This window comes from Triturus cristatus, chromosome 3_2, assembly GCF_964204655.1.
Source record: "Triturus cristatus chromosome 3_2, aTriCri1.1, whole genome shotgun sequence".
Lineage (NCBI taxonomy): Eukaryota > Metazoa > Chordata > Amphibia > Caudata > Salamandridae > Triturus > Triturus cristatus.
The window spans coordinates 510,426,635-510,454,225 of NC_140584.1; the positions used below are offsets into that span (position 1 = coordinate 510,426,635).

Here is a 27,591-nt window from a genome sequence, read left to right on the forward strand (position 1 = left end):
TTGCAACTTCCTAATCAACCCCTCCTTCTTAAATCCTCATGACCCAGATTCTACTCAGAAAGTTGGTGGTCAGTTAAAATATTGTTGAGATTTGGAGCTCTGCTATTTCAGACAATGGGCTACTGGGAGAGATACAGTCAGGATATGACCAAGAACCTGTGTGGTCCTTGACAACGGCACACACTTCATTGTGGAATTCAGGATCTCTTAGGAAAAGTGGCCAAAATTCCAGTTCCAGAAGAACAGAAAAGGCAAAGGGTTTTACTCTATACTCTTTCTAATGTAGCAAAAGGGGGTTTTCAACCAGTTCTCAAGCTAAAAAGGGACAATTCAAAATGACAACTTTAAAATTCATTACAACAATGATCAAACCAGAGATACGTTTTGAGGTCCATTGATCTCCTGGATGTCAACCTTTATGTGCCAGTACCTCAAGACTCCCAGAGGTTTCTCATATTTTGGTTTTGGGAAGAACATTGCCGGGTTGAAGTACTTCTCTTCATCATAAACTCACTTCACATGGTGGTTGCCAATATTCTACCACTGTTGATAAGTATATTTCATTTTAGAGGTATTTAGATCTTCCTGAATCTTGATGATTAGTTAGTTTGTTCTTCCTCTTTTTCTTAGGATTGAGAGGATGTTGTGGAAGTTTGAAACATTTTCCAAATGCAACAATATCTATTGAACAAGTGTTCCTACCTGATTCAAGAAAACAGAACCTTAGGAGATGTCTGTGGTAGTTGCAAAATCAGAACCCTCAGTGAGGAACTAGCTAAATGTTCAAGGTCACATAAGTTCCTATGTGAGGATTGTTCCTTGGGCCAAATTACATCTTCTTCCCTTAATGCATCATCTCCTTCATTGGTGAAATCCTGTGTCAGAGAATTATAAAGCATTAGCCCTTCAATGGTGGTTGAGACAGAAGACTTTACTTCAGAGATGTCCAGTAGACCCCTACCCCCACTCCAATAGTGATGACAACAGATTTGAGTGCCAAGTTTTGGAGGAAACCCTGGTGGAGAGATTAGTAAAGTGTTGTTGGTCCAACGAGGTAAAGCACAATTCCTTCCACTGGAAACAACTGTCATTCATACTAATTCAGAGAATCATTGGAATAAAACATATTTCTCTATTGTGGAAATTGAAAGGCGAAGGTTGAAAGCTTTAGGAAATCCTAGTATGGTAGCAGGCAGTATTCAACTCTCTTGCTATCCAGCTACCCTTTTGATCTATGCTAGACACTGGAAAACGTCTGAAATTACAAGCTTCTATTTGCCTTCCATCTCGAATTCTAGAATTGTTGCAGGACTGATTTGCTTTAGCCCTCACAACTTCAACTTTACGCAGCTTGTGAGCAGCAATTCAAGTAATCAGAGGAGCAGAGGTTCAGCCAGTCTCTGATTTAATGACCAGGTTATTACTAAGTTTCTTCTTGAATACTAGTCCTTCGGTCTCCTAATCCCATCTTGGAACCTCCAGGTTGTATGTCGAGTGTTACACAACCTCTTGAAACCTGTGGAGCACTTATCAGACAACATGTTCTTTTTAGGGTTTATCTGATCTTGTCGGCATAAAGGTGAGTTGAGACCCTTAATATCCATCCCACAATTCTCAAGATTTTTAAGGCCAAAGTGGTAAAGACCCTTCTTTTTATGCAAAATTCCCTCTGAGTTTCATTCTGAACCTGAACTGGTGGTAACAGTCTATGTTCCATCTCCAGCATCGGAAGAGGAAGAACTTCATAACACATTTGCAGTCCTTCTTTCGCTGTCTATGTACTTGAATCACACTGCTTCTTTTTGCAAGGTTTTTTCTTGGTTTTGGATCTTCAAACCTGGACTCTACTAAACAAAATCGACTTTGAGTAGAGGGTTGTGCTTTGCATGGAATTAAACTCTTGTTTAATTCAAGTGCTTCTAGTCCCAGTCCATGGCAGGTCGACAAGGGTGTTAAGCACCTTCCAGGACTGTGTTTAAGGTATCTTCAATTAAGGAAATGTGTTTGGCAACTTCCCTAGTACTAGTGACACACATGCATGTCTTGCTATGCACAGCAAACTGTTAGTGGTTGTTTAGAAAACTTTGGAATACGTGTGTTAGCAGCAGTGACCATTTCTGTTTAATTAACATTCAAATACTACTGGGTGCAGAAATATTGTTTCTGTTTTTTGTTTTTGTGGCCACCTGTTTATAAGTTTGGGTATATTCTCAAATGGTTAGGAATGGGACGAAGAAGATGAACGAGGAGATAATATCCTGGATACCTACTAGTAATCTTCATTGTCACACACCAAATACCCACCAGGCCCACTTCAAAGATGGGATTGAGTTATCCACAAGTTGACAAATTGTTTTTAAATTCTTGGAGAAAACAGGAAGTCAAATTGTTTTGCTCCACTTTATGAGGAGGATCATAATATTATGGTTATTGCACACAGTTTTCCTATTTGAGAATATATTTGACTTGGATATGCAAGGCAGTTTTTATACAAGGAAAGTGTAATACATTTAGGACTGTGATGAGGAAGATTAGGACTAAGAGCAATAACAATTATTGGTAACCGGCTGGGACATTATACCACACCCTTTTAGCAAAACTGGAATAATGTTTTGGAGGACATGTAATTAATTTTAGAAGTGTGCTTTATTAGACCGGGTATTCAGTAGTTTATGATGTGTACCCTTTTATAGGCATCTTTGCCTGAAATAAAATACATTTTGTAAGTTGAGCTCCTTATTTCAGCGGATAAATACATTTCTTGTAAAATAATCATGTCCTGCTTGCCATTGTACATGTTTAGAAGTCACTGTCCAAATCTGTGTATGGAACATTGGGTTCTTGCAAATCAGGCGTTTCTGAAATATCTTTTTCCAAGTCTTCTAATTCATTATTCATTGCCTCAATGATCTTGCTCTTATCATAATCATTAACAGCCTCGAAGGGTATTTCACTGAATATTGGTAGATCCTCCATTTCGAAAGCATCTTCCTTGTCATTGCTTCTAGTTTCTTCGATGATTGATGGTTTCTGGCAAACAGACACCAGGTCATCACTGAAGGCCAAATAGAAAAGGCAAAACTTAAGTTACTTGTTACCATACATACAACTATTTACTCAAAATCGGTATTAACTCTAAATATTTTTTCCCCATATTATCAAAGTTTCCCGTTGATTATATACTGACTTTAAAATATCACAAAAACATTACTCTCACATAATCAATTGAAATAGTGCTGAAGTAATAGTTCTAGCAATTCACATCATACACATGCCTCTTACACAGGTATGTTAAGTTTCACAATGCTGGAATGTTACAACTGCTATCCCACATAATCTCAGAGCTATAGTCAAACCTGTATTAAGATTGGTACACTAATAATGAGAGCTCAGCTATTCTGTCACAATGTGGCAGCATAAGATCATTGCACGGCAGTTCATAATAATGTGATTCTGTGTTTATGTCTCAGTTCCACAGAGGCGGCCACTTTCTCGCCTGCCCAGGCCCCCGCAGTTAAAACAAGCTATGACAAAGCGAACAGCTCTGAAATTGACTGCAGGGCTTTTGGCAATTCTTGCAAAACGTTGTCTGGAAAGCTGCCAGGACCTCATTAAATCGAGAGAAAAAAAAACAATGGCTAAATGCAAATGTGTTTTAGTGGTCTCAAAAAAGTGCACATTTCCTGGTACACCCAGCACTGAACGGAACTACCTTGTGCAAGGATGTGCTCTTTTGTGAAAGGGCAGCATGCCGTAACTCATATTTAAGTCAGTCAATGGTTGAAGTGGGCTAACATTGCCCCTTGATGCATGCTAGAGCGGTTGGAAGAAAAATGTGAATGACACAGTCATAGACTAATAAATGAAGTCTGGCTGAAAACCCCTAAAAGTAACTATGTTTTATGTACTTTTGGTAAAAGCAAAAGGCCTTGGCGAACACAGATCAAAAACAGCCATCGGTCTGGCATCGGCTGCTAGCCTCTCCTTTGAGAAAGAAGGCAGAAAAAGTAAGGAAGAAAGGAAAAAACGGTAAACAAGAAGGAAGGCAGAAAAAAATGGAAGGCAGGCAGAAAAAAGCAAAGAAAGAAGGGCAAAGAAGGAAAGAAGGCAAGAAATAAGGGAGGGACAAAAAAAGGCAAGGAAAGCAAAAAAGAGGAGAAAAGGAAAGAATGACAAAAGAAAGAAGACAAAGGAAAAAAGACAGACGCAAAGAAGGCAAAAAGGAAAGAAAGAAGGCAAGAAAGAAAGAAAGAAAGAAAGAAAGAAAGAAAGAAAGAAAGAAAGAAGTGAGGAAATGAAAGAGGGCAAAAGAAAGAAGGAAAGAAAGCAAGAAAGAAGGTAGAACAAAGAAAGAAGAAGCGAAAGAAGGAAAAGAAAGCCAGCAAAATGAAAGAACAAAGGAAAGAAATCAAAAAGAAAAAGGAAAGAAAGTAAAAATGAAGAAAAGAGCAGAAAAGAAGGAAGAGAAAAAGGAAGAAGGAAAGAGGAAAACTAGCAAAGAAGGCAATAATTAAAGATGCAAGAAAGGAAAGAAGGAAAGCAAAAGGAATGAAGGCAAAGGAAAGAATTAAGGAAATAAGGAAAGGACATGAAGGAAGGAAATAAAGCAAAGTAGGCAAAAAAGAAAAAGAAGGAACAAAAGAAAAAAAGGCAGAAACGAAAAAGAAAGAATGACAAAAAGAAAGCAAGAAAACCAAAATAGAAATCTAGCAATTCACATCATACACATGCCTCTTACACAGGTATGTTAAGTTTCACAATGCTGGAATGTTACAACTGCTATCCCACATAATCTCAGAGCTATAGTCAAACCTGTATTAAGATTGGTACACTAATAATGAGAGCTCAGCTATTCTGTCACAATGTGGCAGCATAAGATCATTGCACGGCAGTTCATAATAATGTGATTCTGTGTTTATGTCTCAGTTCCACAGAGGCGGCCACTTTCTCACCTGCCCAGGCCCCCGCAGTTAAAACAAGCTATGACAAAGCGAACAGCTCTGAAATTGACTGCAGGGCTTTTGGCAATTCTTGCAAAACGTTGTCTGGAAAGCTGCCAGGACCTCATTAAATCGAGAGAAAAAAAACAATGGCTAAATGCAAATGTGTTTTAGTGGTCTCAAAAAAGTGCACATTTCCTGGTACACCCAGCACTGAACGGAACTACCTTGTGCAAGGATGTGCTCTTTTGTGAAAGGGCAGCATGCCGTAACTCATATTTAAGTCAGTCAATGGTTGAAGTGGGCTAACATTGCCCCTTGATGCATGCTAGAGCGGGTGGAAGAAAAATGTGAATGACACAGTCATAGACTAATAAATGAAGTCTGGCTGAAAACCCCTAAAAGTAACTATGTTTTATGTACTTTTGGTAAAAGCAAAAGGCCTTGGCTAACACAGATCAAAAACAGCCATCGGTCTGGCATCGGCTGCTAGCCTCTCCTTTGAGAAAGAAGGCAGAAAAAGTAAGGAAGAAAGGAAAAAACGGTAAACAAGAAGGAAGGCAGAAAAAAATGGAAGGCAGGCAGAAAAATGCAAAGAAAGAAGGGCAAAGAAGGAAAGAAGGCAAGAAATAAGGGAGGGACAAAAAAAGGCAAGGAAAGCAAAAAAGAGGAGAAAAGGAAAGAATGACAAAAGAAAGAAGACAAAGGAAAAAAGACAGACGCAAAGAAGGCAAAAAGGAAAGAAAGAAGGCAAGAAAGAAAGAAAGAAAGAAAGAAAGAAGTGAGGAAATGAAAGAGGGCAAAAGAAAGAAGGAAAGAAAGCAAGAAAGAAGGTAGAACAAAGAAAGAAGAAGCGAAAGAAGGAAAAGAAAGCCAGCAAAATGAAAGAACAAAGGAAAGAAATCAAAAAGAAAAAGGAAAGAAAGTAAAAATGAAGAAAAGAGCAGAAAAGAAGGAAGAGAAAAAGGAAGAAGGAAGAGAAAAAGGAAGAAGGAAAGAAAGGAAAACTAGCAAAGAAGGGAATAATTAAAGATGCAAGAAAGGAAAGAAGGAAAGCAAAAGGAATGAAGGCAAAGGAAAGAATTAAGGAAATAAGGAAAGGACATGAAGGAAGGAAAAAAAGCAAAGTAGGCAAAAAAGTAAAAGAAGGAACAAAAGAAAAAAAGGCAGAAACGAAAAAGAAAGAATGACAAAAAGAAAGCAAGAAAACCAAAATTAGAAATGAACAAAGGCAAAAGAAGGAATAATAGGCGGAAAGAAGGTTAAAAAGGAAAGGAAAAAAGAAAGAAGGAACAAAAGAATTAATAAGCCAAGAAATGAAGAAAAGAAAAGAAAGGAAAGAAGAAGCGAAGGAGGCAAAAAAGGCAAGAAAGAAAGAAGGATCAAAAGACAGAAAGAAGACAAAAAGAAAGGAACAAGGCAAAAATGAATGATAGAAGGAAAGAAAAAATAATTAAAAAGAAAAGTAAGAAGATGTAAAGAAGGAAGGAAAGAGGGTTCACACTATAAAATATTGGATACTAAAACCCAAATTGCACCCCACCCAAGTTTAATTAATACTGTTACAAGAGTGAGGCAAATTAAGCACCATGAAGTTTGGTTTTCTTCCTGGGCAAAGTTTATAAAAGAACAATTGGTGAAACCGAGTCCATGAACACAATAGGGTATCTGTGAAATAGCACACAATCCACTTCAAAAGGAATTTACAACAGCATTGGAAGGAGACTGAGCTGCTAAAACTTAAATGTGTCATTTGCTCACTTCATATGGGTTCTACTATCACATCATACAACATTGGCACTAAAGAGATGTGCATCTTGTGAAAGAGCAAAGTGCAGTCACTCAAAGTGACGTTAACTAGAGGCTTAAGTAGACTGATCCTGATCTATAGCCCTATGCTGTAGAGGCAGATGAAAATTGGTAATGTCACAGCAACAGACACATGGGTGTCGAGAGTTGGCTGAAAGCCTCTTTAGGTAAGTATGCTATACATAGTATTTTAGTGAAAACAAAAGGTATTGGCTAACGCTAGAACTAAAAAAAGAGAACCCCAAGCCTGAACATCATAATTGTACATCTAACCCAAATAAAGATAGGTTTGTGTAGTTTCAGAATTTGAAAAAACAGTAATTCACACAGGACTTGATTGTTAAATCACAGCTCTGCTATTGATTACAACAGTATTTCTCAAATTCATTTTTCTCAGCTTTAATTGGAGAGAAGTGTATCAAAAGATACCTGTGAAACACTTTACTGTCCATTCAAGTGGGTACCCAAAGAGCTTTCCCAGGCAGTTTTACAAGACAATTCCAGTGTAATTGTCTCAGAGGAAGCAGAAATTTGCCTCCACATCTGTGATTAGAGTGTACCATGCTCTATATTACAGAGGGTAAAACATGTGCAGCCCCTTAAACTATGGTAGCCAAGATCTAAGCCAAACCTGCCCTCCCATAGGCTAGAATCGAATAACCTCCATGATGCCCAGTTAAACCTTGCAAACAACATCACATATCCTCTCCACAGATCTACTTGTTTTCCAAACAGATTTTGTTAGTTCTACAATTCTCAACCATCAGCATAACATACATTAAAATGATATCTGATGTGCTTAAGCAAGGATGGCCAGGGTATAGTATAACGATCTCTACAGAGAGCTAAAGGCCCAGTCTAATCATTAGTGACAATATCTCTAGTGCTTAGACCCTCTACCCCTGGTGAGCAAGTACGATCCCATGCCCTTCCCAGCCGATGCTTCCATTCAGCGCCTACTATGACTCGTTATGAGCCAACACTCATTCTCATCAGCATCCTGGATCATTAACAACAGGTTTATGTAACTTACTAAATAAATCCAACCATTCTGGAGAGGTTTTCAGGGGTGGACATATAGGTCAAGATTTGTGAGGAGGTAGGTGACGCGGATTATCAGTTTCACAGATTGTAAATCTCACACAATGCTCCGTGTCCTTGATATTATTGTATTTGCTGTCCTAGTAAAGAAAGCAGGAGCTAGGGGTCGGAATAATGTTGAGGGAGTGCCCTGCGAGTAGAGAGATATCTCAGCGTGCTGCCTTATAGCCGTTTAGTCCACCAAGTGGAGAGAGGATCTGTGGGGATCTTGGGGACTCAGCTGTGCTTCCTACATCTTCTTCATGCTCTCTTAGTGTGATCATAATTGTCTCCCAGTATCTGGCTATATCAATTTTGCCCATGCCTCTCTTTGTATCTTTCAGTAGCAGCATGCCTTAAGTAGTGACCATTTTATCAAATCTTTGTTTTTCCAGCAGCTTATTTCCAGTCATTTTCCATCAGATGGTAATTTGATGTTTGGCCAGCAACAACGCTAGGTCTGTTTTGATTTTATTTTATTTTTTTATTTTGTAGATCACGGCGAATGCCTGAAGGCGTCTTGGTACTAGTGACCAATAAGGTGGTATTGCTGAGAAGCCTAAATTCTATGAGCTTACTTGTCACTTTTGTGGCACTGTGGAATATTCCCAGTATACAACTATCGGGCCTCAAGGTGAGGTATCCATCTGTGGCTGTCGCAATGCGCTGGTTTACTTCCTGTCAGTATTGTGCTAAATTGGGACAGGGGCAAACCACATGAAACAGGCCTGCTCCCTTTTCATTACACCTAGCGCATTGAGCCGGGGCACCCTAAAGTATAATGTTTTTCTGGGGTGTGTTGTGGATCCACTTTGTATATAGTGAAAGTCGATCAGTTTGAATCAGATTAACTAATCACTCTATTCATATCCTCCACCCATCTTTCTATCAACCCATCAATTGTAGTTTTAGCCTATTGTAGATATAATCTGACTTACATGTATTTTGTATACCTATGAGATTTTTTAGTGTCTACTATTAACGGTGTACATTCATTTAGGACAACACGCCAAATATTTTGTTGGCAGAACACGCTGCAAAATTTGTCCCGTTACAGGAGATGACAATAGACGGGAAGCACTTTGGATATGTATTGGATTAGAATATACTGATTATACAGAATTGACAGTGAGAAGTAAGAATTTCTCGAAACTTCTGATCTTATGAATACGAGTATTTGGTATACTACATTATCCGTCTAAGCCCTGAGGAAGTCATTTGGCAATTTACCATTGACGAAACACGTGTTGGCTGTTGGGTTGTACGAATTGAAAACGACAATACATACGGTTGGACTAATTCACATAAGAATTGGCTGTACTATGTGACGGAATCGTGAACCAACAAGTCTTGGAGAGGTATCACGGAATTTGAAAATAAAGACTTTATTACTCCTTTGGACTTTACTACAATTTTAATCTGGAGTTTGATTCTTTTTGTATTATAAGGACATATAATTTGATATTGCTCAGGGAATAATCTGTCTACATTCATTTAATACCTTTGTGTTTGATGGGCTCACTATTTCATACCTTCCATGTATGTGTTAAAGTAGCTGTCACAGACCAGTAAGGGGAAAGATTCTTGGGGAGTAATTTTAAGTAATCCATTGACGTTTGGTACTCCAGTAGCGTGCCCCCTCACTATATGTCCCTTACCGCCTGTCTGCCTTTATCCCACTAGGTCTTAATGTGTTTTGAACAGTGTGCATGATGAAAGGCCTGCACACACTTTGGCGAATGAGGAATATGCTGGATTTACTCCAGTTCACCCGAAGTCCTGACTAATCCCCAAATTAGCTGAGGGCATTAATTGCATATCTGGCCTTTGCATTCATATCCTGTAAGAATAACAGCATATCATCAGTGTACGGGGAGTTGTAATGCATTCCATTGTGTTCTGGAGTACCCTTAGACAGGGTCCCCTGCCTGGCTGTACCAGCTATTGTTTCCATCTCCAGTCCCAATAGAAGGGGAAGACATCCAACGCCCTGCCTCATTCCCCTCTCCATCTCAAAAAAGTACAAAATTATAAGGCCAGCTCAAACACGGGCTGTGGGATGCATATAAACTAACTGCACCTATTTCTTAAGTCCTTTTCTATCACTAGTATTCCATGCACATATTCCAACCTCAGAGAATCAAAGGATTTTTTCTATGTTCACAGATAGAATCAGGGCATCTGGGCAAGTGCCATATGGGTGAGCAAGAATATTTGCTGACTTTCTCATGGCCATGGTGGTATTTCTCCTGAGTATGAAGCTTTCATTATAGATTGTTGCTGCAAGTAGGGTAACAGCCTAGTCACAAGCACCCTACTTGATGTCTATTAGTCAATATTGAGCATTAACAGCGGTCTATATGCTGTGATGTCCTCTTTTTCTCTACCTTGTATATGCAGGACAACTGCCAGAGCCTCCCTAGTGAAGGGGGGTAGGGCACATTCTGTTTGCACTGTTAAGCATCTCTACCAAAATGGGGGCCAACTAAGTAATGTAGGTCTTTCAAAATTCAACTGGCAAACAATTGGAGCCTGGAATTTTCCTGCCGCCATCCCCTTTACTGCTGCCTAGATCTCCCCTTCTGAGGTTTCTACCCCCAGTGTGTCAGCTTCATCTTCATCTGAGAGTAAAGCAGGAAGATCCACCTCTCAGTGACAGGTGTAGGGCTATTCAGGGCATCTGCTACACCTGTTTCAGAGTACAGAACCTCATAGTAAGTTTGAAATACTTCATCTATTTCAGCTTGTGACTGCACCAATATCCCTTGCACTGCGGGATTCCCAGTATCTGGTTACACCTCTGATGGGATTAACTAGCCATACCAACAGCCTCCCTGCCTTGTTATGCTTGTTGTGTGACTAAATCATGTACTCTTGGTAGACGTAACTGTTCAATTAATTCTAAAAGCCTCTCTTTCTGGGTAGCAAATTCAGTGTGTGATTCTGTGCAGCCTGTGTGAACTTTCTCCCAAGGCTCTGACTACCTATTCCTGTTTACTTATATCCTAGAGCAGCAAGGACCTAATCCCATAGGCTGTATTAATACATTGGCCACGGATTACGACGTTAAAGTCTTCAAACTCCATTAGTCCAGAAGAGGTTGAGACCTTATTCTCAGCAAAATATATTTGTATACCCTCCACAAAAGTCTGACGAAAGGCTGGCTCCTCCACTGACTAAAAATTTCCAGGTGGGAATAGCTGTCTGCAATCACCCTCATCTCAAGGCCAGAAGTAAGAGGTTATGATCAAACAGTATTGTATTCAGGCTTTTTATATCTACTCACCCATGTATTCATGGAGAACCCATAAACATATCCAATCTCACACACAAGTCATGCATTACAGAGTAGAACAAATTATCTTTATCCTCGGGATGATGTACCCTCCAGGAGTCAATCAATCTTCACTGGGATGGCCATCTTCTTAGTGCTTTCGCAGCCTTAGTTACAGGTCATTCATATAATGGAGGTTGAGATCTGTCTAGGGTTGTATGTTATGTTAGTTGGATTTGTACCACAGCTGCCCCAGACCAGGGGTTCCCAGAGCTCACAAACACCAAGCTACTGCCAACAAACATATACATTCACTACTCAAAAGAGCTAGGTTTTCATGAGTTTTGAGAAAGGTTAATTAATTTGGACCGGAGCAAGATCATGCCAAAGTTTGGAAGCTAAATAACTGAAGGCCCACCCTCTGGGTCTTCTTCTTTCTAGTTGAATAATTACAACTAATCTGAGATTTGATGATCTTCTGAGCACGCGGGTGGGGAATAGGATTGAATGAATTTTCTGCTGTACACAGGCCCCACATTACTGAGAGCTCGGCAGACAAGTAAAAGGGCTCTGAATTGTATTCTCTTTTCAATTGGAAGCCACTGCAGCTGGTGGAGTTGCTGGGTGATCAGCTGGTGCTTAGTGATGTGTTCCAAAAGTCATGCTAATGCATTTTGTATGAGTTGGAGCCTCTTGTCTGAAGCCTCAGTCACGCTTAGATAAATGTTAGCATAGTCTATCATAGTCATATGATGACAGCCTGAATAATAATCTTTTGGACATAGGTCGAGAAAGTCCAAATGATTTTTCTTAGGCATCTGAGGAAGACAAAACAGAAGGTGTTGACCATTTTAATTTGATGTGCAAAGGTTATGCATCTGTCTAGCTAGATACCAAGATTGTTCATCACCAGTTTAGGAATGGGAATGCCCGCCAAAGTTTCCACCAGCAGTGAGTGCCCTACATTTTGGGATTGTTCCCTGTAACCATAACTTCTGTTTTGCTTCCGTTTAGCTTTAAACAGTAACAGCTCATCCATTCTGCAAATGCCGACAAACAGTTCCTGAATTGAGAAGGCCGGACAATTAAAATCACCCCCTTTTATGAATAGATGTTGGATAATCTCCCCCTAACTTCTTGGTTAGTGCATCTAGGAATCCTGCTTGATCCACATCCTGGGCGAAAGCTAAATACTCTATGAAATAAAGTTGGCCTCCCCAACTTGTTTTAAGGGGTTTCCCTTTGGGTAGAGTGAGGTGGGTTTCCTATGGTAGGGCAATTTGTACCCCTCTCCTCTTCATGTATGCCTGATCCCCATAACTTTTGTTCATATTATTAACCCACTAACCTTCTATGTAAGCAAATTCATCCTCTGGATTCCTGTTGGTTTTTGGGAATTCCTGTTAGACAACTCCTACCAGTTGCAGCAGTGACATGCGTGTGTCCTGTGTTTTAAATAGAACCCCCGTTCACATTTCACACTAGCTTCATAAACTGGCAGTGCTACTTTCCCCATCGCCAACCAATCTAACTTGACATAAAACCATAACAATCGCAACATTCCCATCCCCCAATTGGAAAGCAATAGCTCCCCTTCCAAACTAAGGACCTGGTGGATGGGAATCTCCATAACAAACGTGACAGATATCCCATCTGTCGTATTGCAAGTTCCATAGGATGAAATGGAATTGTAATTTGGCGGATGGGATATCAGTCATGTTGTGACGGAATATCCCATCTGCCAAAATCGTAATCAGGCCCTAGGATGAGCAATAAAACAGCAACTACACTCACTGTTCATCTTGCACTCCTTTCGGACTGCCAGGTCAATACCAAAAATAAAAAGAAGGCATACATGTGGAGCATGTAAGACTTTGGTCGACCACTAGACCATCCAATATTTGCACAGCAATTTAAATCCAATGTTGGCAGGACATCGTTTGTCTCTTGCTCTGCATGTTTGGTAAGTTGTCTGATCATGCAGATAATCGGGGTCCCTACATAATTTCATCTACTATGCTTGGGGTGATCCTGGGAATCTGTTCCTCTTTGCGTTCTGTATGCGACAAGTCAGAGTCTGAGCCTTTCTCACTCTGGGGGATTGGTCGTTACCCCATTAAACATATTCCATTCTGAAAGAAACACGTTAGTGATAGATTCCTTACCTTACAATTACCCCCAGGCTTCAGACTGGATCCAGAAAGTTTTCATCAGCTGTGGCTCCGCGTCCATCGTTGGTGTCGTGGTCGCCGAGATGATGTTGCAGCAGCTACTTAGATGCATATTTCACTACCCTTTACCTGAGTCTGCGTTTTGCTTCACTGAAGAAGGCTCCCTACTGCTTCACAGCCCAGAAATAGCTTTACTTTATTATTGTCAGACCTATGGGGCCCCTATATCGTAATTGCTGTTATATGTAGTCCCAATTTCTGAAATGTAGGAGCCTAGAGACCTCATGTCTGGGGGATATTCTAGGTGGCGGTGCAATCACCAGGGCCCTTTTCTCCCCTTCGGTGCAAAGAAGACTGACAGGCCCCCCAGGCCCACACCACCTGCTTCAACCATACCTCCAGAAACGTGACCATGCATTTCCCTTTAATGCATTCAGGTATCCCCCCTACCCAGATGATACTATGGCGGGCTTGTCCCTCTGAGTCTTCAGCTCTGTATTCTAAATATCAAGCTTTTTTGGTCAAATCTTGCATCTGTGTTTGAAGGCCCTCGTGTCTTTTTCTGTTCCAGTGCATCCCTACTCACTGATACAGCTACAAGAATGTTGACTGGTTTGTCAGTGTTTTCCATGTCTATCTGATGGTTAGAATGGGGTGCTGGTGAATCTGCAACTATCAGGTGTTCAACATTGGACAATTTTTTAAGCTTGATGTGCCTGCCCATGACTGCTGAGATCACTCCGTACTTGTCCCTCAAGTTTTCGTAGGGTGGTGCCTTTCCGAACCTGACACTTTACCATGAGGAAAATGTATGCTCTTCCTCTGTAATCTATGGGTTCCTTTTCAGTTACCGCCTAGTAATTTATGTTCCACCAGTAGACCATGGTGTGATTGCCCCCCGCTTTCTCTGTGGTTTTGAACCATGTTTTTTGCAGCAACACCCGAGACAACTTCCTGCAATTTATTTGTTCTACACATCACACCGAGCTGGATTTCCTTCATGTAACCATCTTTTCAGAGCTGAAGAGACTTGGGACCAAAACCTATTATAAACCAACTGATAAGAATATCCTATTACCCTTCGACAGCTTCCATCCACATGCTCTCAGGGAGAATCTTCCATATAATCATTTCTTGATATTTCGCCGTAATTGTAGCAATGCCCAGACAACAAAAAACAAGCCCATGACCTAACAGGAAAACTAGCAGAGAGGAAATTCCAAATTCAGATCATAAAACGTGCAGCAAACCTGCTCCAACAGATAATTTCTCTGAGGAGACACTTTTGTACAACAGCTAAGTCAATAAAGTTTAGTACGAAAAACCAGCTAAGGCTATCAAAAACACAAATTTTTAGACCACGGGATTTTAGGCTAATCATATCAAAATGTGTGGATTTTGGCAATTGAGTACCATATATGTATTTTTGATAGCCTTAGCTGGTTTTTTGTACTAAACTTTATTGACTTAGCTGTTGTACAAAAGTGTCTCCTCAGAGAAATTATCTGTTGGAGCAGGTTTGAGAGGGAGTATGATTGACAGTGAAGATGTGTGTTAGTTTTTGATGTGATGTGTTGAGTAAGTTTGGATATATGATTGAATGAGAGGTTTGCTGAGAGAGTGCGCACAAAAGTATGAAAGTTGGTAGCTCAGGAGAGTCTTGTAAGAATGAGTAAAGAGGAAAGGGTGGGGTGTTTTATTTGTCAAAGAAAATTCCAAAAATTTCTGACTCCCAGGCAACAAATTGTGGTTTTGATATGAACTTCATGTGATTTTTTCAAAAAATTGTGGATCAAATCCAACGGAAAAAGTGGTTGTGGTGGCATTTGTTTTGTTCAATGCACTAAAAATAGTACTTGAAGGTATTTGCAGCACTGGCGCTTCTTTTTGTTATTTCAGTACAGTAGGCTGGGCCTTGCTGCGTTCGATCCAAACCCTGTTTTTGGTATCTCGATCTTAAAATGTTAGCACGAGAAATCCTAAATGTCTGGGTCACGTCTATAGTAATCCCTTTCGTGAATCGAAGGGCAAATGATTTCATGCATTTTGTTGACATTAACAAACTGCCTTTATGGCAGTTTGAGTGTAGCATCAAGATTTTGTAGATTTATATAATTTAACTTTCGAAGTTCCCTAGTTCATAACACTTCCAATAACAATTACTAGAATTATGACAACATAATAGTCACAACACAATGTTTCATCCATGGAAATTCAAATTCAGAAATGGGTCAGCAAAAACAGTAGCTGAATACATGAAAAGTTCAGAAAAGGCTGACTACACTCAAAGAAAACTTTATTGGGCACAGCCCACAAATTCACTAGACACCCGTGTCATTCGTGTTCAGGACAGAAGGGAATAAATATCGCTAAAATGGCTGCAAGATGATGAAATGTGTTAGATTTCGTTTTCTGATGTATTAATCGGGCTCTCAGAATTCGAACATCAGAATCTCAATCACAACACTACAACTAACATTTTATTTCAGTCAAGTAGACTTAAACAGAGAACAGTGTACCTGTGAGCGAGGACTTGCAGTGTTCAGGTTTTAATGATGTCACACATGGGAATGACAATCAGGTCCAGTAAAAGTATCTTCAGAGCCAGAAGCAAAATGGTAATTTACCAGTTGGGAGCAAATTTTCCCCATCCCCAAGGGCATTATTGAGGCTGTATGTTGTATTCTTACGCTGTCTTGTAGGTATCTGGAGTGGTGTCAAAAGACTGATGCCTACTTCGGCCTGGCACTGTTGACCACAGTCAAATGCAAAAATACAAACAGAATATTTACAATGTATGCCTTGTCCAGAATGAACAGAGAGATCCGCGTGTGACCTTGGTCAACCGCGGAAGGCTCCACGTGGAGAGCGATAGCAGCTCACGCTAGGTGCGAGGGAAGTCTCAGGACTGAGGCCCAAGGGCCGTAAATGTGCTACAGAGGCCTGCAGCGCGGCAGCGCCATGCACTTGCATTCTTACAGGTAGAAGGAGGAAGCAGGGAGCGCTCCAGGGTAAGCGAGAGGCGGCGTGGGAGAGGCGAGAGTTCAATGATCCATGCAAGAGGGAAGGGGCACCGCCGGTGACGTGAGAGCAAGGACACCCCACGAGCCAGCACTGCGCAGGAGCACAGGCAAAGACCGGGAGAGCTGGGAGCCCCAAAATAAAGGACCATGAGCTCAGAGATCTGGGGGTTTGAGCCAGAAGACTGACAGAGGAGCATGGGCACCAGGGAGCAGGATTCGGGAGCCGCTGCGCAGTCCACTGAGGAGCAAGCCCTGGGCAGAGAAACAGTGAGTATAGGGCGCAGTGACCCAGGCACACTGACTAGGAAATGGCACTGAAGGTGAGGTACTGAGGGCTGTCACTGAGCGAAAGGGGTCGGTTGTAAGCGCGTAAACACAAACCTCAGTGCCACCAGTTACTGTTTGCCTTTTGCCTGAACTTCTTGTATTGCCCTGCCTCACATTAATGTTTTATTTAGAATTAATATTTCCCATAACGATTATGATACACTTTTGTTGACTCTATTTATTTGTGAACTTTTTATAGCGCTGTACTGGAAGCTAAAATGCATCTGGGCATCCTAGAAATTTGACAAACCATTGGTCTGCATAGCTTTACAGCGCTCCACTAACTATAGCCGCTATCATACAAGCTGTAATTGTCTGCATTTTCAGACCACTGCCATTTTTTTAATATTCTATCCGTTTGAGACCACTAGAGCAGTGGGTGGGTTGCTTTGTGCAATCGCAGTCTCATACAGAGCCAGTTACAGATGGAATTTCCCATCAGCACTAGTGAAGCAGTTTAAGATCTTAGCGTTTCTGGTTGCTCAAATAGGTGAAATTTCTGATATTTATATGTTTCCCTCATGTTCATTGCTTGATTTTTGCTCGCGAGAAAGTGTCACTCATAGTCATTGAATATCACTCATAATTACACTGAATTTATGAAAATGTCACACACAGCAATCTGAAACCTTGGCAGCTATGCACAGTGCAGTGTGCACTCTTGCCTCTGCACTGCTGAGAAAAAGCACAACTGCCATTGGTGAGGTGACCTCTCACTCACGAATGGCAGTGGTGCTTTTTAACCGCACAGACAGACAGAGGTGCTGCGGTGCAGTAGTTGGGTTGGATTTAGTAGTGCGTGTGCCTCACACACGCACTACTAAATTCAACCCAAGTTACCATACCAGTCCACCCAGCTACTGCACTGTGTGTGCACAGGGACAGGGTGCCGTGCAGCCGGTGCGTGCAGGCTGCAGCCCGCGTACACTTACTTTCGACGCCATACCCACTGTCTACCACCACCACCCATCGTGACCAGGCAGGCACTGAGGCACCTGACTTGCCTTAATTTTAGGCATAATGACTGGATAACCTGGTGCTTTTTAAGGTCATCATGTACTATTTACTGTGCTTTAAAAGTGAATACAATTAAATTTGTAATGAAAAATGTGCTGTAAAATGCACCATTGTGGTCTGTCTTTTTCCAAAATTTTCTTGGGGGGAGAACCGCCCCAAACCCCCCTAGTAGTGGTCGGGCTCAGTCACTGCGTTCGCTCGCTACGCGCCGGATGGGGGCTGCTCTGGAAAAATTTGCCAGGGCTACTTTTAGTTCCCAGTTCGGCTCTGTTCAGGACAGATGAGAATGACCTAGGTGGGGACGCCCGGGGGCCTTAAAATGGCGCGTAAGTTACGAGCCTGTAGAGACTTCATCTATTTCACCATATTACGTAATTTAACTGTCACTCACCATTTCGTATATTTTTACTTCACGGAATGCAATTTATTCTAGATGCTCCTCATTACTGTAGATTAACATTGTTGCCCCAGTGGATAGCATAGTGATTTGCCACAGCCTAAATGTGCATAGCAGTTGGCACTTCTCTAACCGGAGTTGAAAATCGGCACAGAGGGTACACTTTGACCTCTTTGATTAGCAATAACATGTGGCCCCAGGGGGATTTGACAGACCCCCTGTGCGCACAGCAGTTGCAGCTCCCACAACTGAATTTAAAAACCAGCACAGAGGGACACCTGTGGGGGTCGCCGCATGATAATGCTGTGATTAGTTAACACATGGCCCCTCCTGAAAAAAGATTCCAATACACCTTAAGCACAACAGGAGTGTACCGGAAATGCCAAAGGCACTAGGATCTCAAAATTAAAGTAGATCTGAGCACCTTGGCTTCCACGGCGTATAGATGTGTTTTTTTACTAGACACATGGCACTATATAGTCATAAGGACAACAGAGGATTATGATTAGCCCACAAGAGTGTCCACCCGGGGTTCAACTTTCAGTGGTGAAAAATGCACATACTATCAAAGTCTCATTATATACTACATATCAATTCCCAACTTAATATCAGCGACTCTTTGGGGTTAAGTCTCACTGCTTAAAATCCATACTACTACGTCGTACCATTTGTGGGCACATCTGAGCTTGGTACTCATGTAAATGAAAAACCCTATTCAGATTGCCTCACACAATACCTATTAGGCAGATCTCTGAATATGACACAATCCCCCTGCCTCACAAAATACCTATTAGTCAATCTATGAATATGAGGAGGTACTTAAGACAATTTCTACATCTAACTAATGTACTTTTTTCATAATGCGACCAAAGTATAATTGTTTGTTAATAGCCAGGGCCGGACTGGCTGAAGCGGGCACCGGTGTCAGAAGCTTCAAGTAACACTGGAGTCGACACTGATTCCTATGCCCACTACCTCTGAAAAAGAATTCAAGAAACACTCTGGACAATTGCTGTGAATTAATTGGAAAATAACTGACGAAGTCTCTTACCCTCAGTATAATCTGTACAAGCCCCAGGAGGTGATTGATGACAGGCAATGTTCTGTTTATCCTCACAAGAGTCAAGCGAAGGAATAATGGAGAATGGTCTGACAACACTCTTGAGGAATTGTAATGGAGTAAGTCCCGACTCAAGGAATGAACTTTGAAGTAGACACTAAATGACTTAAAACCTAGCTATGAGTAAACTAATATTGTCCTATTGAACTGACTGAACTGTGAAGGAGTACTGACCCCAATTCTGATACCAGCGATAACTAACTAGAATTTCGTGAAGTGGCACCAACTAAATACATACTACGAATTCTTCAATTAAAGTCACTTGCCAGAATCCCACGTTGCGCATGCGATAAGAACAACCAAAACAGAAGCGCTGACAGGAATCCCCTAGAACAAGAACTTCACTCAGAGCCGCGCTGTGACTCCGGTGAAGAGGTCAGTTGAAGTGCGCAGATTCCAGAGCGGCTGTGCGCTTCATCTCCACAGCTGCTCGCGCGCTCTCGAAGACTAGAGCGCTCACTCCTCGCTGTTTGTAATCCCCTTCGGCGGCCATGTTGGGATACTCGCTTCTTCAGGTTCTGTACACAGCGCCGCAGGAACAACGTGGTGACTCTATGCTGCCTTCGCCAACATGGATATTTGGAGCCCTGCTTTAATGACCGTTGAGTTTTTGCCGGCACTGATCTAATGCTGGCTATGGTTCTGGAAGTCTTGACAGTACCCCCTTTCAAGAATGGTCCTTCCACAGCGGGCTTGTTGGGGTGTGCCTGATGAAAGGCTTCAACTAGTCGTGGGGCATTTACATGGACTGCTGGTTCCCACGACCTCTCCTCAGGTCCGTACCCCTTCCACTCTATCAAGTAATACAGTTTGTTTCTCGCCACCTTGGAATCTAAGATTCTGCTGACTTCGTATTCTTCGCTCGATTCTACCACTATGGCGGGTGGAGAGTTTTTTAACCTGACCTTGTCTGGACTTTTCTTCAGAAGGGAAACATGGAAGGTCGGATGAATTTTCAATGACTTTGGTAATTGTAACTTCGCCACTACAGGATTTATGATCTTCTGAATTTTAAATGGCCCTATGAATCTAGGCTGAAACTTCCGATTACCCTTTAATCTCAAATGTCTTGTGGATAGCCACACCTGGTCACCTTTTTTTAAACTGTGGGCCTTGTCTTCTCTTTTTGTCTGCCTGCTTTTTATAGGATTGTTTGGCCTTGATTAAATTGCTCAAAGCTCTTTTGTAAGAGCTCTGTAGCTCTTCCATTACTCTAGCCACGGCAGGGACCTCCCCAATCTGTTTCCCCAGTGTGATAGCTGGATGTCTGCCTGTGTTCAAGTAAAATGGAGTGAACCCTGTGGAATCATGAGTTGCGTTATTGTATGCGAATTCTGCAGTCCACAGTAATTCGGACCATTCAACATCCTGCTCTAACAGATAGAGGCGTAAATATTGTTCTAGTTCCTGGTTCAACCTCTCGGTCTGACCGTCTGTCTCGGGGTGATAACTAGTTGAATAACGTGCGTCTATGCCTAAGTTGTGCATAAAGGTCTTCCAAAATTTCGACATGAACTGTGACCCCCTATCTGAAATGATTACTTGTGGAATTCCGTGTGCCCGAATGATGTGTTGGTTGAATGTCTGTACTAATTGCGAAGCTGTGGGTACAGTCTTGAAAGGAATGAAATGTCCCATTTTGGAAAATGAGTCCACCACCACCAAAATCACTGTGTTACCTTGACTAGAGGGCAGATCCACTATTAAATCTAATGTCACGGTGTGCCAGGGGTAGGGTGCGTTAGGTAAGGGTTGCAATAACCCTTGCGGGGCCTGACGACTGGGCTTCCCTTTGATGCAGATTTCACAGGTCGATACATATTGTCTTACTTGGGCTGCCAGATCTGGCCACCAAAAGTGTCGCCGGACCAGTTCTTCGGTCTTCTTGACCCCTTTGTGGCCTGCCATCCGATCATCGTGACAACCTCTCAAAGCCTCTTCTTGGAGTTTTCTGGTTGGAAGATATAGCTTGCCTTCATGATATGGGAGTCCTTCGACAAGGTTTCTTTTACCATCTGCCTCGGCCCACTTACGAAGATCCTCTTCTGAGCAGACTTGCTGAATTTGTTCATCGAATTCTTTCATTTGCATGGCTCCGATTATTTGTTTCAATGGACCTTGGGTTCTTCGACTGAAGGTTTCTCTTCGGCTGCTGGGTTCATGCGCGAAAGAGCATCGGCCTTCCCGTTTTTCGCACCTGGTTTGTACGTGATCACGAAGTCAAATTCTGAGAAGTACAAGGACCACCTCAATTGACGTGGCGAAAGTGTTTTAGCAGACTTTAGGAATTGGAGGTTGCGATGGTCTGTAAACACAGTGACAGTATGCTTGGCCCCCAGTAAGTAGTGTCGCCAATCTTGGAATGCTTCTCGAACAGCCAGTAATTCCTTGTCGGCGATGGAGTAATTGCGCTCCGTGTCCGACAGCTTCCTGGACCGGTAGGCCACCGGATGCAGTTGTCCCGTCGTTTTGTTCCTCTGTGACAAAATTCCTCCGGTTGCGAAGTCTGATGCATCAGTTTCAACGAAAAAGGCTTGTTCCGGATCAGGGTGCATTAGAATGGGGGCGCTAATGAAGGCCGTCTTCAAGTCCTGGAAGGCTTGTTCTGCAGTTGCAGTCCACACAAATTTTTGTCCCTTCTTTAGCAGGTGAGTGATGGGAGTGACCTTAGACGAGAAATTAGGAATGAACCTCCGGTAAAAATTGGCAAAACCAATAAAACTTTGGATTTCCTTCACACTTCCTGGCGATGACCACTCCTGAATGGCACGGACCTTTGAATTATCCATCTCGACCCCAGCTGCGGACAACATGAATCCCAAGAACTCCACCTTCTCGGCATGAAAAGAACACTTCTCCAATTTCACGTACAAGTGGTTATCCAAAAGCTTCTGGAGTATAGCTCGCACATGCTTGACATGATCTTCCATGTTGTCGGAAAAAATCAATATGTCATCAATATAGACGACAGCCACTCGGTCCAAGAATTCTCTCAGAACATCATTAACGAAGTTTTGAAATGCTGCTGGGGCATTGCTCAACCCATAAGGCATCACTTGATACTCAAACAACCCATACTTGGTCCGAAAGGCTGTTTTCCATTCATCACCCTCGGCCACTCTCACCAAATGGTAAGCTCCACGCAGGTCAAGCTTGGTGTAAATCTTTGCTCCTTTGACTTGATCCAATAGTTGATTGATTAGTGGCAATGGGTACCGATTTTTCACTGTAACTTGGTTCAAGGCTCTGTAATCGATACACGTGCGGAGAGTCCCATCCTTCTTTGGCCGGAAGAAAAGCGGAGACGAAACTGGAGACTGTGATGGCCTTATGAATCCCATCCTGGTAAACTCTTCCAAATACTCTTTGAGGTAGATGTTCTCCTTTTCAGTGAGTGCGTAAACTCGACTGCAGGGCAGGTTGGCACCGGCTTCCAATTCGATCTTGCAATCATAGCTTCTGTGTGGTGGTAATTTCTCAGCATTCCTTTTGTCGAACACACTCGCCAAATCTTGGTATTCTTTTGGTATTTCCACTGCGCTAACAGTGCAGATGTGGAGCGACAACTTGGCCAACTCCGTAGCCGGCGATCCCTCGCACTCTTCTGAGTTCTTAGTAAAACAATTCCTCTGACAAAATTCCGAGTTCATCTTGACTGTTCTCCTCTCCCAATCAATAATCGGGTTATGCGTGGTCAACCATGGTAACCCTAAAATCAGCTGGAACTGGGGTGCGTCTATGAGGTTAAATCTAATAAATTCTCGATGACCCTGCAACCCTTCCAATTCTAAGGTCTCTGTTTCTTCTGCTATGGGTCCTGAAGTCAAATTGGAGCCGTCGACTGCCTTTACGACTTCGAGATTCTTCTTCTTGATCGCCTTTATGCCCATTTCTTGCGCATATTTCAGGTCACAGAAGTTCCCAGTGGCCCCCGAATCAATCATGACTGAGACTTCTTCCAAATTCTGGGTTCCGAATTTGACTGTAAAAAACACTGTAAGATGGGGGGCCGCTGACTGCAATGTGTTAATCAGTTGCTGAGGTTCATGAGTTGACTGTTCGGAACATCCCACCAGGGCAACTCCTGTTACTGGTGGGATCGATCTTTTAACCCCTGGTTACTCTTGTTTCTCTTCGGACACTCCCTCACAAAATGTCCCGAGGTACCACAATACAAACACAACTGATTTGCTCGCCTTTTATCTTTTTCTTCTTGAGAGAGAGGGCCCCTGATGGAACCTATTTGCATTGGTTCCTCTCCGGTACCCGTATCAGGTTTTGAGGGTTCGGGTCTCATACGGTCTAGGCGTGGCACAAACGACTTGTAGTCTCGCTTCTTTTCTGACCTTCTTTCAAACAATCGATGCTCGATTTGAAGAACTAAATCAATAAGTTCTGAGATTTCCTGAGGACGTTTCGGGATCTGCGCCAATGCATCTTTTATTTCATCTTTGAGACCACGATAGAATATCGCCGCACGTTTACTGTCGGGCCAATCTGTCTCGACGATTAGTTTGTTGAACTGAGCTATATATGCTACCAATTCTCGATTGCCTTGCTTAAGGTCTAGGAGTTCGTTGTCGGTGGCTTGATTGGCCGTTCTTCTGTCGAATATTCGTAGAAATTCTTTCTTGAAACGATTGAAATCGTACAAAGCTGCGTCGTTTCGAGAGACCAACGGCATAGACCAGGCTGCGGCGTCGCCGCTCAAGTAAGACAACATGAATGCGACCTTGGCTTGATCCTCTTTGAACACTACTGATCTGCACAAGAAATGTAGAGAACATTGGGTCAGGAAAATCTGGGCCTTATGGGGGTCCCCGCTAAAGCGTTCTGGGTTGGCTAAGGGGACAATAGGTGCCACTGAATGAATTACTTGCGTGGCCACTTCTGCACCAGAGTTCTGAGAGGAGTTGAAGCTAGGTAAAGGAGTTGTTCCCGCTAAGAGTTCCTCTAATTTCTGTTGAACGTGACGAGTTTCTTGTTGGGACCTTTTTACCTCATCCATGTCGACTCGAGTGAAAGGTTGGCACTTCAATCTGTCAGAAGCTTCAAGTAACACTGGAGTCGACACTGATTCCTATGCCCACTACCTCTGAAAAAGAATTCAAGAAACACTCTGGACAATTGCTGTGAATTAATTGGAAAATAACTGACGAAGTCTCTTACCCTCAGTATAATCTGTACAAGCCCCAGGAGGTGATTGATGACAGGCAATGTTCTGTTTATCCTCACAAGAGTCAAGCGAAGGAATAATGGAGAATGGTCTGACAACACTCTTGAGGAATTGTAATGGAGTAAGTCCCGACTCAAGGAATGAACTTTGAAGTAGACACTAAATGACTTAAAACCTAGCTATGAGTAAACTAATATTGTCCTATTGAACTGACTGAACTGTGAAGGAGTACTGACCCCAATTCTGATACCAGCGATAACTAACTAGAATTTCGTGAAGTGGCACCAACTAAATACATACTACGAATTCTTCAATTAAAGTCACTTGCCAGAATCCCACGTTGCGCATGCGATAAGAACAACCAAAACAGAAGCGCTGACAGGAATCCCCTAGAACAAGAACTTCACTCAGAGCCGCGCTGTGACTCAGTTGAAGTGCGCAGATTCCAGAGCGGCTGTGCGCTTCATCTCCACAGCTGCTCGCGCGCTCTCGAAGACTAGAGCGCTCACTCCTCGCTGTTTGTAATCCCCTTCGGCGGCCATGTTGGGATACTCGCTTCTTCAGGTTCTGTACACAGCGCCGCAGGAACAACGTGGTGACTCTATGCTGCCTTCGCCAACATGGATATTTGGAGCCCTGCTTTAATGACCGTTGAGTTTTTGCCGGCACTGATCTAATGCTGGCTATGGTTCTGGAAGTCTTGACAACCGGGTATTTCCCCGGTGGCCCGCCAGGATGGGGGCCGGTTTTCTTACCGGGAGCTGGCAATATAAGCCCCCTGTAACAAAATTGGCAAAAACAGGCCCTGGCAAACAGCTCACCCGCACCCCGCCCCCCTCTCCCCCAAGGGGGCCGGCCGAGCAGTTTGCCAGGGCCGGTTTCGGTGCCCAGTCCGGCCCTGTTAATAGCACAATACCTGTACATTAAAAGCGAGTATCCTTAAACACGTTGACCTTGTAATGAAACTGAAGAAATATATTCTCTCCCTCTACTCGTTTCCACCCCTGTTCAACCTATCCCCTCACTAGTCATAAGAGGACTGTTTTAATTAAAACCCCACCTCCCCCGCATGGGTGGGTAGCTGTTTGCAAAGTACTGCAATGAACACTGTTTGATTGGATGCACAACCTGATTACAGCTGCCAGTTGTAATAGGTTTACTTAAACATGCCCCTGACACCAAGCCTGGAAGGGGTCTTCCTCGCCATCATTGGGGGGGGGGGGATAGAAAAAGGCTCTGGACAGGTGCATGGGGGCAGAGATCTCAGTCTTTCAGGCCCGGGGCTGCCCACAGAAACACAGAAAGATCTGGTCTAGATGGTCAATATACCGGGGCATATACCTACCCTCCCGCAACACACTGACCCTCCATGACACTGACCTGTACTTGTCTCCAAACAGTGGGTTTCCTAGGATGAAGCGCCTATTGATTTAACTATGCGATGTTCGGGGAACGGTGTGGTAACCACAGGGGCGTAACACGGGCCCCCTCAGCATAGCACTTCAGCTCTCCTAGACATTTGTCGTCTGAAGAGCTGGTTTTGTCCCTCGCAGCCTATTTCAGAAACTGCAGGGGTGCGCGTGCTGGGGCCCAATTAAAAAAGCTGGCTACTTTGATTCCAATTCAACTGGTTTTAGTGACCGTTTTCGTCTGTCTTTGCTGTTATGATTACAATAAAGATGTGTGAAAACATAGAACTCATAATACATCCCAGAGGGATGTGAAAGGGAATCTCAAAGATTACTGAAGTCTCAAAGTTGTATTTGCTTATTGTGGCAAAGGCTGATTGAGGAACACAATCTGCTGTGTCCACAGAACAGAGGCGCACATGCTGCTCACCCAGGGCCCAGGCACACCCCCTTAACTCACAGACCACTGCACTCAAATGGCCCATGTACATAATGCTCCACTCAACAGCCCAGGCACACAGCATGCCTTCAGAAGACTGAGATAGACTAATTATACAACAGTGAAATAAAATAGACACCATGTGCTCACTATATCAGTATGTTCATGTATGTGTGGCAGTATGTGCATTGCTGCACACTTTTGTGTGTTCGTGTGAGGGTATGTGTATGCGTTTCTTTTGACCCTGGGCACATTCCGCTATGCCACAGTTCATTTTCGTGCCAAAAGTTATGAGCACTCCGAAGCAGGCTAAATGCAAGTGCATAGCTCTTTATACACGTTGGAACATATTCTTTGAGGGACTCCGTCACAGAGATTCTGCAATGTTGATTAACGTGGTTCTGGAGTGAATTATGTCCTTGTGCGCATTTCTCCCAGCTGTTGAATGTGCCACTGCCTGACCTCTTCACATAGGGACTACTAATAGCATTCACTATTTCTATACCACCACCCCCTCCCAAGCAAACTACTTTTGATGGTTTATTCACAGTATGACTTAACATAATAGTACTTATTTTACCGACCTGTGAAGGATGCGAGGCTGAGCTGATCTTTCGTACCGACATGCTAAGCACATGTTCATGCGGTGTATGTTGGTGGCATGTTTCCAGTCTTGTCGTTCACTTTACTATTTTTACCAAGTCTAGGATTTTTTGAGTTGTCAAACTCCTGGTTTGCTTCATCTGAGACCCTGAGTATAAATGCAGAATCAAAGCACTTCTTATGGCTTTTGGGACGTTATGTGTATAATGCAGGGCTCTCAAAATATCTTCATGGTACCGGAATTGGGAGCCTTTCATAGGGCTGTAGGATTACAAGTTAACAGCGTTGCATGCAGCCACACAGCCCTGAGTGACTTCTCATCTAGACAGAGCGCACGTCCTACATCATGGGTACACACATTTTCCAGGGGGGAAAAAAGTTTGGCCTGTCGTGTGACCGGTAGCCGCACTGATGTCAGCAGGATGGCAGGTGTTGTCTGTGTAAAATAGAAACCCAGGGCACTCAGACGGTGAACATAACTGACTTGCCTCTCACTATTTTCATTGCCGCCAGGGTTGGGGGAAGCATGAATGTTTCAAAATTCATGTTTGCAAACTATTGCTTAATAAATACTTCTCAATGCACTGATATACTAACGTGAAATGCTTCTGCATGTTAAAGAAATGCATTTGTTTGGACGTTCATATTTTGTTCACGTTTGTTGAAAGATGTCTTTAAAAAAGAATGTGTTCCTAAAGTTAAGTGGTGCAGGACACCTTTACTTCTTTTTTCTATTTATTTTTTGCATCCCAGTGCTGTTCACCAGGAGGCCACAGGCAAAGTTCGGGAGGGCCACAAGCAGCCCC

The 27,591-nt window shown here is 42.8% G+C and overlaps 1 protein-coding gene across 1 annotated transcript in view; it reads right to left on the reverse strand.

Moving 5' to 3' along the window:
• Positions 1–2,627: 2,627 nt before the first annotated feature.
• The window catches only part of DKK3 (dickkopf Wnt signaling pathway inhibitor 3), a 281,398-nt gene continuing 256,434 nt past the window's right edge, over positions 2,628–27,591 (reverse strand). The window contains exon 8 of the mRNA XM_085648192.1: positions 2,628–3,055. Within this exon, the coding sequence (XP_085504318.1) occupies positions 2,800–3,055 (256 nt within the window). The 3' untranslated portion in view covers positions 2,628–2,799. The remainder of the gene's footprint in view (positions 3,056–27,591) is intronic.